The 13,734-nt window shown below is 42.4% G+C and overlaps 1 protein-coding gene across 1 annotated transcript; it reads right to left on the bottom strand.

Moving 5' to 3' along the window:
- On the bottom strand, window positions 1–12,259 carry LOC103894209 (alcohol dehydrogenase 1). Its single transcript, XM_009273548.1, has 9 exons — window positions 12,199–12,259; window positions 9,109–9,210; window positions 7,088–7,226; window positions 4,897–4,984; window positions 4,569–4,788; window positions 3,634–3,894; window positions 3,000–3,135; window positions 1,534–1,672; window positions 1–38 (listed from the first exon to the last, which is right to left on the bottom strand). Exons 1-9 carry the CDS (start codon window positions 12,214–12,216, stop codon window positions 14–16), a joined length of 1,128 nt encoding a protein of 375 aa, XP_009271823.1. The 5' UTR covers window positions 12,217–12,259; the 3' UTR covers window positions 1–13.
- Between the last annotated feature and the right edge of the window lie 1,475 nt (window positions 12,260–13,734).

The raw sequence follows: 13,734 nt of genomic DNA on the forward strand, positions 1-13,734 counted from the left end.
ACAGTTGGGAATCCTAAAACACCAGGACACTGCGAATACTGCAACATAAAATGACAAGTTAGTGACTGTGGAAAAGCCCCTGGGCTAACATCAGCAAAACACTGCTGTTTTCTCTGGAAATCTAGGCTATTGCCGTCAACCGAGGTACTCCCTCCCTGCCCCCTCCAGCCCCAGCTTGCAGCTAAATGGCAGAGCAGATGTGCAAACCTTGCTGCAGATGCAGAGAACAAAATTCATGCAGGACTGCAAAGCCTTCACTCATGAAGCCCAGGGCTCCTGGCAATTAATCACCAAATATAGCCTGGGAAGTCCTTGGAGGGGGGCTTAGGCACATCTTTCCAGTTACAAATGGCTTTAAGGGTAACCTCTGAATGGTACAGCTTATTCGGGGCTGAAACACTGAAGTGTTTCACTTAATAAAAATGGTCAGCTGCAACATGCCTCTGTCTTCAGGCTGACTGTCTGTATTTTAGCAAAGCTGATGGCGTCTCTGTCCTCACCACTTTCCCCTGTTTGTTAGACTAAAATCTAAAACTAACATTTACAGCACATCTAAAATAAGGACAGTCAAAAAATGAAGTGCGTGCTGCATAGTTAGAACCTGAGAACAAACCTCAGGGGCTAAATTCTTCTGTTACACGCTTTTTATATTTAGAGCAAGTAACACCTAAAATAACTGCTAGCAAATGACAATGAAAAGAAAACATGAATGTAATTCTCCAGACTGTGTAAGTTATAAACAGCTAGAACTTTCAAAAAGGATAGTCCCCACACATACTAAGGTATACAAATGTATTTCCCACTTCTGCCAAGGAGAGTTTTCAATTATTCCCATGGTTGAATCTTGTCCCATGTCTCTGGCAAACAATATTTCTGATTTGAACACTCTATGAAAACAGAGTCTGAGCTGAACTCTCACAGTATATGAGGAATGCATGAGAGCTAAATTCTGAGTTTGCAATGTATATGTACACCACGTACTTTTCTTTTTGAAAAGCTCTGAAGTTCAAGGTAAGCTACCCAGTGACTTTAGGACTAATTGCACTGGGACTCTGTTCCCTAACTCACAGGAGGAATGGTGAGTTGCTCTTCTGGTAAACATAGGCTATTTCTGTGTTCCTGCTCCTCATCCTAAAACGTTTCTCAGAATGCGATGTAGCTAACCCCTGGCACTCTACAGCTTGGCGTTCCCAGGCTCCCTTGGTCGTGCGCTCTTTTGTGCTCTTTTGCGCATGGGTGGTGGGCAGAGACTTCCTCATTTGTGTGGTCTTTTCTCCCTCTGCCACCCAGAGTCTTTGCTCCAACTAGAATCTGAAAGTTCCTCTGCAAGGAAAGACAGCGCCCGCTGCATTTCAAAAGCTAAAGCTTTGCTGGCTTTATTACTACAGCTGCAACCCACGGGCACACACTGGGAGAGATTAAGGGGCATAGTGGGTTGCCTTCCCCATTCTCTGCTGTGAAGTCATACTCTGTGTTACCGTACAGCTCCTTTAGGTTATTTGTATAGAACCTTTACAATTAAACAATGTTTACCTCTTCCCTGTCCTTAGCAGATCAAATCCTTCATTGATTTTAGTGAAAGGAAGTGTGTGGGTTATTAATGGATCCAGAACAAATTTTTTCTTCATGTAGTCAGCAACCAGTTTAGGGACTGAATCTTTACTCTTCCAGCCTGAAAAAACCCACAGACAATGGATAATGAAACATCAAATGCTTGTGAAAATAGAGAAAACTCGTGGCAGCTTAAATTTTTAGATAAACTTAAGAGCATGATGAAATGTTGGAGCATGTCTTTACCTTTGTAACAGAGAGCCAGGGGATGAAGTGCAGCTATTCTACATATGACGAACCCAGTAAGTGCTTTACTGGTAGAAGGCCAGTAAAAATTTGAATCTTTACAGAAATCAAACTTTCCCCCACATTAAATACTATTTCAACTTGTCTATTGATACACTGTCCACTAAATCACACCTCATACAAAAGGCAGAGCGCTGACATCCATGTTGGTAACCGGAAACTCGATTACCCAGTCAAAATTGGGCGGGTGGGGGGTGGATGTGTCTCTTTTTTCTTACAAGCAGTACTAGATAAAGCTGTCTCAAATAGTAGGATGCCCTTCCAGAGGAACCTAATTTGTCTCTGCTATTTTATTCAGGTGTCTGTTGAATACATCAGAGGAACCGGTTGTGAGTGAGAAAACCTGTTGTTGGAAACAAGTTTTCTGTGGCCTTCAGCTTTGTGTTGAGTGAGCTAAGGCTTGCTGAGTCTGGGACTCTGCTGGGAGAGCTCAGAAAAGAGGAAGAACTGGAAAGGACTGACGGCAGCTGGCAAGGGGCTGAGCTGGGGTCTGACCTATGTGGAAACCAGGTGGGTCTGACCCCCGATGTCCTTTAGGGTCCTGACTCTCCATCTCTCCCGCTCTCTCTTTTTCTTTCCCTCTCTTTCTGTCTTCCTATCCCTCTCATTCTCCTTTTTGCTCTTGCTCCTTTTCCTCCCCCTTCTTCTCTCCTCTCCCCCCCTTATCTTTTCCTCATTTTCTCTTTTTCTCCCTTTGTCCTTTTCTCTTATCTTTCTCCTTTTCTTTCTCCTTATCTCTTTTTCTCTTCTCTATTTTTATCTCTTCTCCTCCGTCCCCTCCCCCTCCTTTTCTCTCTCTCTTCTACCTTTCTCTTTCTCTCTCCCTTTCTTTTTTCTCATTTTTTCCTCTTATTTTCTTTCTCCTTCCCCCCCTTTTTCTCTGTTTTTTGTCTTTTTACCTCTTCCTTTCTCTTTCTCCGCATCTTCTTCTCTCCCCCCTCCCAGTTTTTCTCGCTCCTCCTCTCCCCATTAACTAACAGTTCCCATAATTACTTCCCTTTGTGCTTCTTTGTCAGCAAAATAGCTATCAATATTACTTCCAATAGGACAACCTAAGCAATGAATTTAGATATATCCCATCTCATTCAAGATGATCTACAAGTTTCCCAAGCCAGTTAAATCACATCTTTCCAAGTCCTTACCTCCAAAGACGGACCCTTTCCAGGTGCGACCAGTGAAGAGGAGCATGGGGTCAAAAGTGATCTTTTGTGCTGCAGGGGGCACTCCCACAATCACACTGACTCCGTAGTTGTATTGGCAACAGGCCAAGGCTGCAGCCTGCATTTGAAACAGAGGGACACCCCAGAGTCATGCAAGATTTGCCCCCGGGGCACAAAAGTTTGAATTGCTTCTCCTCCTCTCAGGGCTCAGCTTGCAATTCATTTTTTGTAACTGAAACCACATCAAACAATTTCCATTGTATCTGCTCACACCATTGTATCTGCCGTCATGGGTTAGATACGTCCTAGCTTTGTTCTCCTTCCCCTTTTTGTCTTAGTCGTTAGTGATAAGCCACTGTTGGAAAGCAGATAGCGGGCTATGTGAAATTTAGCCACCCTGGTTAGGCCAGGGGACTACATTGAAGGTCCCTTTCCTAAGTTTTTGAGTGTGCTCTGTCCCTGCATCTCAGTGGCAGATAGCTAGACTTTACAGGTTTGAAGTTAGCTTGACACTTTGCCAGTGGCTCTCAGCTCCTCACCCTTGGTGCTTAGCGGGTTGGCGAAGAGAGAGCTAACAAGCTAATGCCTCATTTGACCACATCTTTTGGTAGCATACCATGGTTTCGGTACGGCCGATGACCTCAAAGGAGTAGTCCACACCATCGCCGGTCATTTCAATCAACACTTCGTGAATAGGCTTCTTGAAATCTGTAGGGTTGACGCAGTCTGTGGCTCCCAGCTCTTTGGCCTTGGCAAACTTGTCGCTATTGATATCAACGGCAATGATGCGGGAAGCTCCAGCCGCCTTGCAGCCCATGACAACAGAGAGGCCAACTCCTCCGAGGCCGAAGATGACACAGGTGGAGCCTGGTTCCACCTATAATAACCATATAAACATGGCATACTGTTACAGTCTAGATAAAGTACAATGCATTTTCTTATTATCAACATGTTTTCACTTAAGCCATTTCTTGTAATTTAGAGATTACCTGCTGAGAAGGAATTTGCACATGCATACCTACTAGTGCAGTAGCCAGCTATACTGTTATAATCCTACATGTGACTAAGATAAATTGTCCCAAAAATACATTTCTAAGACCAGGTTTTCATTACACGTCTCAGCTTCAGGTTTAGAGCCACGTGTTTTTTATGATGCTTTATATTCCAGTGGTGTTAAGATCTGTAGTGTCACTCCACTGGAGTGTGTATTGCTACAAATTATGACTGTTGCATATATAGGCTTCCATGTATTCCTAGACTTAAGTTACAATAAAACAAATCAGCTCTGCCGTAACATTTTTCTAGGGGTGGTAAAGCTATGAGAGAAAACTTAATAGATGGTAATAAGTGTTTTTACTGGATTTTGAATTGAAGACTTCTGAGTACCTTAGAGACAAAGAAACTGAAGTAGGCAAAGAACTAGTATTTTCTTTCCACCCTGAACTCAACAGAGTCTATACCTCCCGGCTGCCATGCTGACGACCCGCTCGCAGGCCACACAATCCTGAACAGACCCCATGAGATACCAGAAACATCCACCACGATACTTACCTTGGCAGTCTGCACAGCAGCCCCATAGCCAGTTGAAAATCCACAGCCAATTAAACAAACTTTTTCCAGAGGAGCAGCAGAATCGATTTTGGCTACAGCAAATTCATGCACTACTGTGTATTCAGTGAAGGTACTTGTACCAAGAAAATGGTGAATCGCTTTTCCTTTACAGGTGAATCTACAGGTGCCGTCGGGCATGAATCCAGCAGCTGAACCAATGCTGTTTGAAAGATGACCAGAAATAACGGCAAGTGAAATCTGTTGAATGTGATCAGTTTTGTATAAATAAAAAGCAAATAATGGTTGTAGGTAACCCAGGAAAACTCACTGATTTTTACTGCACAGATTACCCTTGGTGCTTAAGCAACTGCTGCACTCCCCACACTGTGGAACAAAGAGTGGAATAACCTTGTCTCCTAGAAATAAAACAGTAATGACAGAGGATTAAAAAAGGTAAACAAGAAGCATGCAGGTAAAAACATGAAGCAAGTGTATTTATTCCCTAGGCAAATGTGCACTAGGAGTGCAGTGCTGGTTTTATTTCCTTCTGCTGCCCTTGGAAGATAAACCATCTCTCTCTGTTACAAAGGACATCATTAGGGCAAAGTTATGACAACTAATTTCAATATGCAAAATTCCTGGTGTCTTTCATAGAACTGAGTCTGAGCTACGTCATAAAACCGTGTTAGCTACTGAAGTACTCATTCAGCAGTTTATTGCGTCTTCTACTTAAAAGGAAAATAGTAATACACAGGTAAAGAAACTGAGATAAAAATTGACATCCGCTAGGACAGCAGGTTGGAGTGCCAATATAACAGGGCTGTAAACCATGCATACAAAGAATGGGAAATTAAGCATTAATTTGCCAGCCCTCTTGAGTCTCTTTCTTATTTGCAGTCCTATTACTGTTGTATTGGAGTAAAGGTAGGTAAAAAATTTGTCAGAGAAGCAGTGACACACACAAGCTAAGACAACATCTCCAATTCTCTAGCACAATTATACGGTTAACAAAGTAGCACATAGCTTCCCAGTGCAATTTTTTACTGCTACGCATTTTCCACAGCAACCATGTATGGTAAATCCCTAATAATCTCTAAACAGGTAATCCCTAATACAGATCAATTTCTGATTTGGCAGGTCTAAAATGTGGCTAATCCTTGACACGTTGAAAGTCAAGGGAAATCTTTGATTTCCACTAAAAAATGGAAAATGCCTACAGAACATGAAATGTCCCCACTACTCCGACCCTCCGTTAACTTAGAACTGTGACATGGGCTTAGTAATCATTCTGCTAAAGAAACTTTGCACATCTTGGAGCCTTTTTTAGAACTTGAAGGTGTAAATTAAGCAACATCTGAGAAACGTGATTTTGTGTGTGTGTGTGTGTGTGTGTGTGTGTGTGTGTGTGTGTGTGTTCAGGCCTGATGTTTCTCAGGCCTGATGTTTCAGCTCACCTGGAAACACACGGCAGCTAGAATTAGACAACAGGGTGATTTATGAACCCAGACGTAAGAGAAAAAGCAGCTAGAGCTATCACTGAAATTTGCAATATTTGTTTGGGGTTAAAGCAGAAATCTCTAATAAAACTTTTTCTTATTATACATACCAACTTGCTTTGGTCAGACTTCATACTTGTTGCCAGTACAAACAAAGACACTGGAAGTACAGAGGTCCTAAAAGTGAACTACTTAGGCATTGTAACAAACTGCCTGGATAAAATTGAGCATTTCTATGCAGATTTTGTTCACTACATATTTTGTCTTAATAATTTAGCCCTTGTTAGAATTTGTTCAGTCCCATAGAAGTGTCTAGAAAACCCGCCTCATCTTGCAGCAGTTGGAGGAAAATCAGCATCTTTCAGTGACTTCTCTGTCTACCCACTGTGGTTCAAAGAGAGTGTAGCGAGAGGAGCATCTGGTCCTCAGAGCGATCCAGCCCTCAGTGAGCAGTGCTGACTCACTTGCACCGGTGCTGCACACAAGCGAAGCCTGCAGCAGGGTGGGCACCCCACTTGTGCCTTGATGCTTTTAAAGTGAAGTAATTGAGCACACGGACACAAGTTCTGGTCTACTGAAGTCAATGGATTATTTAGCTCTTAGCAGAATTAAAAGAAGGTGCTTTGACATGTTGTCTGGTGCTTTGCTTTGCCTTATTCTTGAGAGAAATGAGCTGTGTAAACTGTATTTAAAGAACCTGCAGCTAATACCTGATTTCCTGTGACCAACAGCAAAGAATCTGTGTTCTTAATCCCATGACAGGAAAAGCACTATGTAGGTGGAAAGCAAGCTGCAGATGTTTTTGCCGAAACCAAAAGAAATCTAATAGAAAATCTGAAAATAAAGCAAGATTTGGAACACAAAGATGTAAACAGCACGTAGTGTCCTTTAAAGTATCCTTGAAAAACCTCAAAGCTGGGACATTTTCCTCTGCAGTACAAGTACTCACACATGTAATCATCTTTGACTTAAACAGGAGTCTGGAAACTCAGCGCAGGGTTTGTGTTCAGTGCTGTTGCATACCTGGTTTGATCGAAGTTACTCCCTGCCCAACACTCTCCACAACACCAGCTGCTTCGTGTCCAAGAATTATTGGAAAAGGCATAACCATTCCTCCAGTTATCACGTGGTCATCAGAGCGACAGATCCCTGTGGCCACGATCTGATTTAGAGGAACGACAAGAATATTTCAGCATTTAACTATGTCATGTCATATGCGGAAGTGAAATGATATCATGTATTTGGAGAAGTCACTTGCTTCCCTCCAAAATCACATATGCACGCAATAAATCTACAGGTAAAACACTTTTGGTTGTGTGATTCGTGATTCTCATGGTTTGTATTAGTCTTTAATCTAAGAAGCAAGGCTCCTTCGTGAATGTTTGCTATGCACTACTGAGCTCTATAGGGAGTCTCATTGATTATCTGGCAGAACCAATGTTCTAGCAGTACAATTATATATGAAGAACAGAATAAAATAAATTATTCCTAATTTTTATATATAAATACATAAATAAAGTTTGTAATGTTATAGAAATAGTACAAAATTATGTAAATATAAATTATCACATTTTATTTATAAACATAGAAATATTATATAAATTTTATATTCCTTATATTTAGGTTATGTTACAATATCTCATATAATAGGTATGTTACATAAAATATGTATTATACATATATGAGATGCTGGTCGACAGCCGGCTGAACATGAGCCAGCAGTGTGCCCAGGTGGCCAAGAAGGCCAATGGCATCCTGGCCTGTATCACAAATAGTGTGGCCAGCAGGAGTAGGGAAGTGATCGTGCCCCTGTACTCGGCCCTGGTGAGGCCGCACCTCGAATACTGTGTTCAGTTTTGGGCCCCTCACTACAAGAAGGACGTCGAGGTGCTGGAGCGTGTCCAGAGAAGGGCAACGAGGCTGGTGAGGGGTCTGGAGAACAAGTCTTATGAGGAGCGGCTGAGGGAACTGGGGTTGTTTAGCCTGGAGAAAAGGAGGCTGAGGGGAGACCTCATCGCTCTCTACAACTACCTGAAAGGAGGTTGTAGCGAGGTGGGTGTCGGTCTCTTCTCCCAAGTAACAAGTGATAGGACGAGAGGAAATGGCCTCAGGTTGTGCCAGGGGAGGTTTAGATTGGACGTGAGGAAAAATTTCTTTACTGAAGGAGTGGTTAAACATTGGAACAGGCTGCCCAGGGAAGTGGTGGAGTCCCCATCCCTGGAGGTATTTAAAAGACGTGTAGATGCGGCACTTAGGGACATGGTTTAGTGGACATGGTGGTGTTGGGTCGACGGTTGGACTCGATGATCTTGGAGGTCTTTTCCAACCTCAATGATTCTATGATTCTATGAGGTAATATTATATATAATTACATTACAATTATTATATATTATTTATATATTTAAAATATATGCATATGTTAGATATACAAAAATTTAGGCTACACATAGTATTTTATATCACATACTGCCTTTTCTTGCAGGTAGCACAGCAGTATTTCTTTTGAAACATTCAGGTATGTCTTTACAGCTTTTATTCTGAGAAATGGAGTTGTCAACCCCATGAGAGGGTTCTCCTCACTTGAGTAAAACTTGAAAACTGCTCTAAAATGAAAACAGCTGCTGAATTCCACTGAGAAAGTTCCTGAAATGTAACAGATGCTCAAAACCCAGTTAAAAAAGGAAGCTCCCAGCCCTACTGAGCTGTTTCCTAGCACAGATTCAAACAAAGTAAAAGAGAATTTCCTGCTCCATGCTATAGGAGATTTGGATTTTTGCCTTGTACTGTAATTTTTTCAGCCTATTAGAGGCACAGGTGTCTTAGTAAACAAAAACCCAACCATGAAAAACTTTTTTTTTTTTTTTTAAAGAACCTCATGATCAAGTTTAGGACTTGAAGCACGTTCCACAGGAACTCACTGAATAGTAACTACTCACCTAGTGAATTTTTTCCGACTGGATCCTAAAAATCTATAGAAATAATTCTGATAAACAGCAAGATAGAATGCAAGTCATAACAGTTGTTTTAAATTTTATTTTTAGTACCTTTATGCGAACTTCATGTGCTTTTGGTGGGGCAACTTCCACCTCCTCAATAGAAAAGGGTTTATTGGCTTCCCACATTACTGCTGCTTTGCATTTAATAACCTGCAAACAGAGCAAAGAAAAAGGGAATGGCATTTGCATTTGCAAGTCACCACACAGACAGATTCTTTCTTACATTTCTGCATGTGAAACTCGTGCTCATATTTGGGGGAGGAGAGGGAAAACTACGGGAACAAAAACCCCAAACCCAAAATGCACCAAAAAAGCCAACACCAAAGCACAGTGTAAGCCCATTTTTTTCCCCCACCAAGATCATGTCTGACTTTGTTCATATTTCTGTCATATGAAGTTTTCAGCAACATGTCTAGTAGTCTCCTAGGATAACTGGATACCTTATCCATCCTCATTGCTCCTCCTCTGTTTCTAACTTCCTTGAAGGATTATCTTTGCCATGTTGGATTACTGGTGTATATTTGTGTCTTCTTGGAGATGGCACAGTAAATGATGCCATATATCAGGTTGTGATAAAGTCTGTATTGCCTAGAACTGCCTGTGTCGGGAACTGACAAAATTGCTAAAAAATGGAATTCAGAGCCTAATACAGGTTTATAAATGTATTATTACAGCCCAGGTTCAGCCATGAGGTGATGGCTGAGAGGACACCTATGTAAAATGACGTAGCACTATGCAGAGGTAATCTTGAAGAAGCAACAGTCCCTTTAGTGCAAGATTATCCGTGCTAAGGTACCTTGCTTCTCAAAAGGGATATTTAACTCAGGTGGGGTTACTCCCAATACCCAAGACAGCTTTTTTTTTTGTCTTTTAGGCTAAAGTTTGTCCATTAGCTCCACAGGCTTTGTCCAGGTGCTGACAGGCCTCTGGGCTCCTCTGATCATCTGCCACTGAGAGAAAAATGCACTCAGAAGAGAGCAGCGTTGTCCACTCCTCATCCCAGGCTCTCAGACAGAAGGAAGCCTCAGTTTCCACTCTGCAAACTCACTTCTAGTGTATTCAAAGGTAGTGGGGCCCCTCTGTCCCCGTATTCATTCCTGTTCTTCCTTGGTGGTCTCTGCCCATCCCAGAGCTTTAAACGACTCCAGGCCCTGGGATATGATTTTCCATGTCACCCTTATGGGTGACACTCTGTTAAGTCCTCAGTCACTCTATTAAGTCCTACTGACTACAAGCGTTCGGGTGGCATTATCTTGAGAGGGAAATGGAGGTGAAACGAGTCCATGATGCAAGGAGTTTAGCACATGCAGAAGTATCCTGCGTGACTGGGAGCCTGGGGCTGGGACAACTTAACACCAGTGTGCTGCAAAGTTCTCAGGGGGGAAAAAAATAAGGCAACTTTTTAGTATCAAAGCTTTTGAAGTAGGAGTAGAAATAATGTCTAATTTTCAACAAATTGTCAACTGGTAACAAAGAAAATAATTACCAGGAAATACTAAACATATGAAGTAAAATAGCACACTTTCAGCAGCCAGACCCAAAGTGGCAATGAGCACAATGCTTTGAAAAAGACAGACTTAAGAGAGGTTTGCACTAAATTTAACGTTTCATGTGTCAAATGCAAGCATGATTAGTAAAGAATTCACAAGTGAGGCCAAAGATCACATTCTAAAGGGCCACATTTTCAAGGAAACTTACTTAAAAATACCCCCACAACTTGCACATGCAAAGCACACGTAGTGTTTATAAGAACAGAGGTAGCCAAGAACTGTGGGTTGCTGAGAACAAACAAATCTCTCCTACAATTAGACATTGGTTAACTATGTATTGTTCTGATGGCTGAGTCCCTGTGAACTTTTACTGACTATAACAGGATCCCACAGATGCACCAACAGCACACGAGCACCCATTTCATCTACTAAGGCAAGCACTAGCTGGAGTCACAGGTTTTTTTTCTGCTCATGTGTTCTACCAGCCTTACAAGTTACTGCAGCATGGGGAGGGTAGGTGTATAAACATGCCCCTTTTACAGAGCATAAGGTTGTGCTGCTTGGTCATGTAAACTGCACGGTAACTCACATATTACTCCAAGATAAATACAATGAAAACAAGGCAGTTTAGTCACATCACAACACTTAATTTACCATGCTCAGTCCAAGGCTTGGTGGAGGACTGAGCTTGTGAATTTACCTACAAGTGAACTACAATTAATTTTGCATTTGCGGTATCTTGGAGTTAAAGAGAGCATTTTTTTTTTTCTCTTGTTTTGTTTGGTTTTAGAACAGTGAAGACAGCTGGCAGTAACAGCAAACGATCCTGGCACTTTTTTAAGGCACATTCCAGCAAGGTACATGCCTTCAGGCATTTTCCATCTCTGGGTTCCTGTCCATCGACCTCTCTTGCATGTCTCTGGGTGTATGTTAGCATCTCTCAGGTAGTGCAAGAAGCAACATACACTGTCTTCAGCAGTGGTATTAACCTACATCTCTCCTGTCACTTACTTTCTAGCAAAGATGTAAATACTCATTTCAGTCCCAGCTCAGTACTGCATTGTATGTGATACTTACTTTTGGTCTCCATTAACTTAAGCTCCAGACTTGTTATACACAAATTTACAGTCAAATTTAATGACTGTCCTAACGTCAGCACAATTACACCCTGAAATTTAACACAATATTAACTATGTCTTTTTTTTTAGAAAACAAACTGATATGAATTATAAAGAAGCTAAAAATACTTTAAACCAACTGTGGGATCTCAGAATGGAAACCGATAGAGCTGGTAAATACATTGATCTGAACACTTACTACATTGTATCATATTTTAAACTGTCCAATCAGAGATGAAAAATAGTTTGCTAACCCTGTGGGGAGGTTATTCTCATTCTGGTGCTGTTACCTTATGTTGCCTCAGTGATTAAAAAAATAAATAAATTATTGCCTTGAAGAGTGTAACAACCATTTCCTAGGAGAGTACAGTGGCCTGCAAGTAAAGGCAGCTCTCCTGTACCAGCTTCCTCCTAAACTCTCATCTGTGCTATACCACCAGGACTTACAGCGTCCCTGCAAAGAAACTGCATTTAAAAATGCATTACTCACCTGCAGCAAAGAAACTTTTCTAATATAAACTTTTGCTTACTTTGCCTGCCGTGCTCATGTTGACCGGTGCGTCTGTTTCAAATCTTGCCACCGCTGATTTCTTGCACCAAGAATTCAGTCAGCTGCAAAGCAGTCAGGTTGCTGATACCCCAAGTCCAGTCCAATACACTGGAAGCCGGTCTTGTGAAGTGCCCCTGCGAGTGCACTGCTGTGCCCTTTTAGCCAAGCCTCCCAGCTCAGAGTCCCACCCCTTAATCAGCCAAAGCGCTAGAAAGAAAATAAACCATCCATCTGTTGAAACCTCACTCTTTACAGTGCTTCTGTCTTCCCGATTCCTTTGTCACGCTCTTCCCCACCCTTTTCGCATCCCACCTATGGTTGCCCTCAATATCATGGGAAGAAAGCAAAAGCCCTGGCTGGAAGCTGTCCCCTCTTTCCACCTCCCTGGGAGGCTGCCCTCGAAACCCACTGCTCTCAGTGGCACTGTAGGTGCAAAGAGAAAAGGGGAGAGTGGCTCTTGAATTCACAGCAGCAGGGACGCCATGGGAACATGAAGGCTTTGCTGAATTACTTTGGTGACACTCATAAGAGCCCAGCTGATATATGAAAACATGCTATTGTGCAAGCTGCTTAAGAAACATACACTGTATACACAGGCTGTGGCTGTACCTGCTCCTGATGCCTTAGTTTTACAGTCTGGCTACTCATTAATCTGTTGGAATGGCTTTCAGTGACCAGTGACCAAGGACAACGTGCCGATTGTGCTGATGGGAAAACAAAAATCAGTAAGTCAGCAAGAAGTGCTGCAAGAGGATGAACTTTTCTTAACACGTGCAACACCCTGCTTGATTGGCGAGTGATTGCCTGACCTGTTAGTTCCATCAACACCCGCAAGCGCAGGCCCTGTCGCTGCTCACGTGCCCACATACTTACCCTCTCCTGGCACAACGTCCTGGTGCAAGGGATTGGGTGGAGGTCAGCACTGCATGCCTGTGCATTTCAAGCCTCATCTATTTTCAAATTATGCCCAGCATTCTGAAATCAAGATTTTTCCTTCTGAAACAAGCAAAAAAGAGATAAAATACTGCATATAACCTGACTAGTAATTACTAAGTACAGCACTCTCTCAGGTTTACCTGTATGACTGTAATTAATTTAAGAATGGGTACAGGAAGAGGAAGCAGGGAGAAATGTGGTAGATGTATGTAACCTCAGGCAGGTACTTCAGGGACAGCAGGGCGTTCTAGTGGCCTCAGAGACGCAACTCCAGCCTGCCGGGGACGCAAGCTGTGTTTGGCCAGGGCTAGAAGAACAGAGGTCAAGAACCCCTGCTAAACAATTTCAAAGACCCGCAGAGCAAAAAGGAGAGTCTGGCCTGAGGCTTCCTACAGAAAAAGGCTAATGGAGTCCACAGATGATGACCTGTCTCGCATGTGGAGAATGGCAGACCTCAGGGTATTCATCCATACAGTCTGCTCTGCTCTTTTGAAACTAAGCTTCTCTCCCCATTCCCACAAGAATCATAGAATCATAGAATCATTTAGGTCGGAAAAGACCTTTAAGATCATCAAGTCCA

This window comes from Aptenodytes forsteri, unplaced genomic scaffold (genome assembly GCF_000699145.1).
Source record: "Aptenodytes forsteri isolate BGI_AS27 unplaced genomic scaffold, ASM69914v1 Scaffold93, whole genome shotgun sequence".
NCBI lineage: Eukaryota > Metazoa > Chordata > Aves > Sphenisciformes > Spheniscidae > Aptenodytes > Aptenodytes forsteri.

Excerpts from the sequence above, each read along its gene's own strand:
- LOC103894209 (XM_009273548.1), bottom strand. Across the intron at positions 1,673-2,999 it reads GAAAGGGTCCGTCTTTGGAG|GCTGGAAGAGTAAAGATTCA; the intron begins GTAAGGACTTGG and ends GGGTTTTTTCAG. Across the intron at positions 39-1,533 it reads CTGCTAAGGACAGGGAAGAG|TATTCGCAGTGTCCTGGTGT; the intron begins GTAAACATTGTT and ends TTTATGTTGCAG.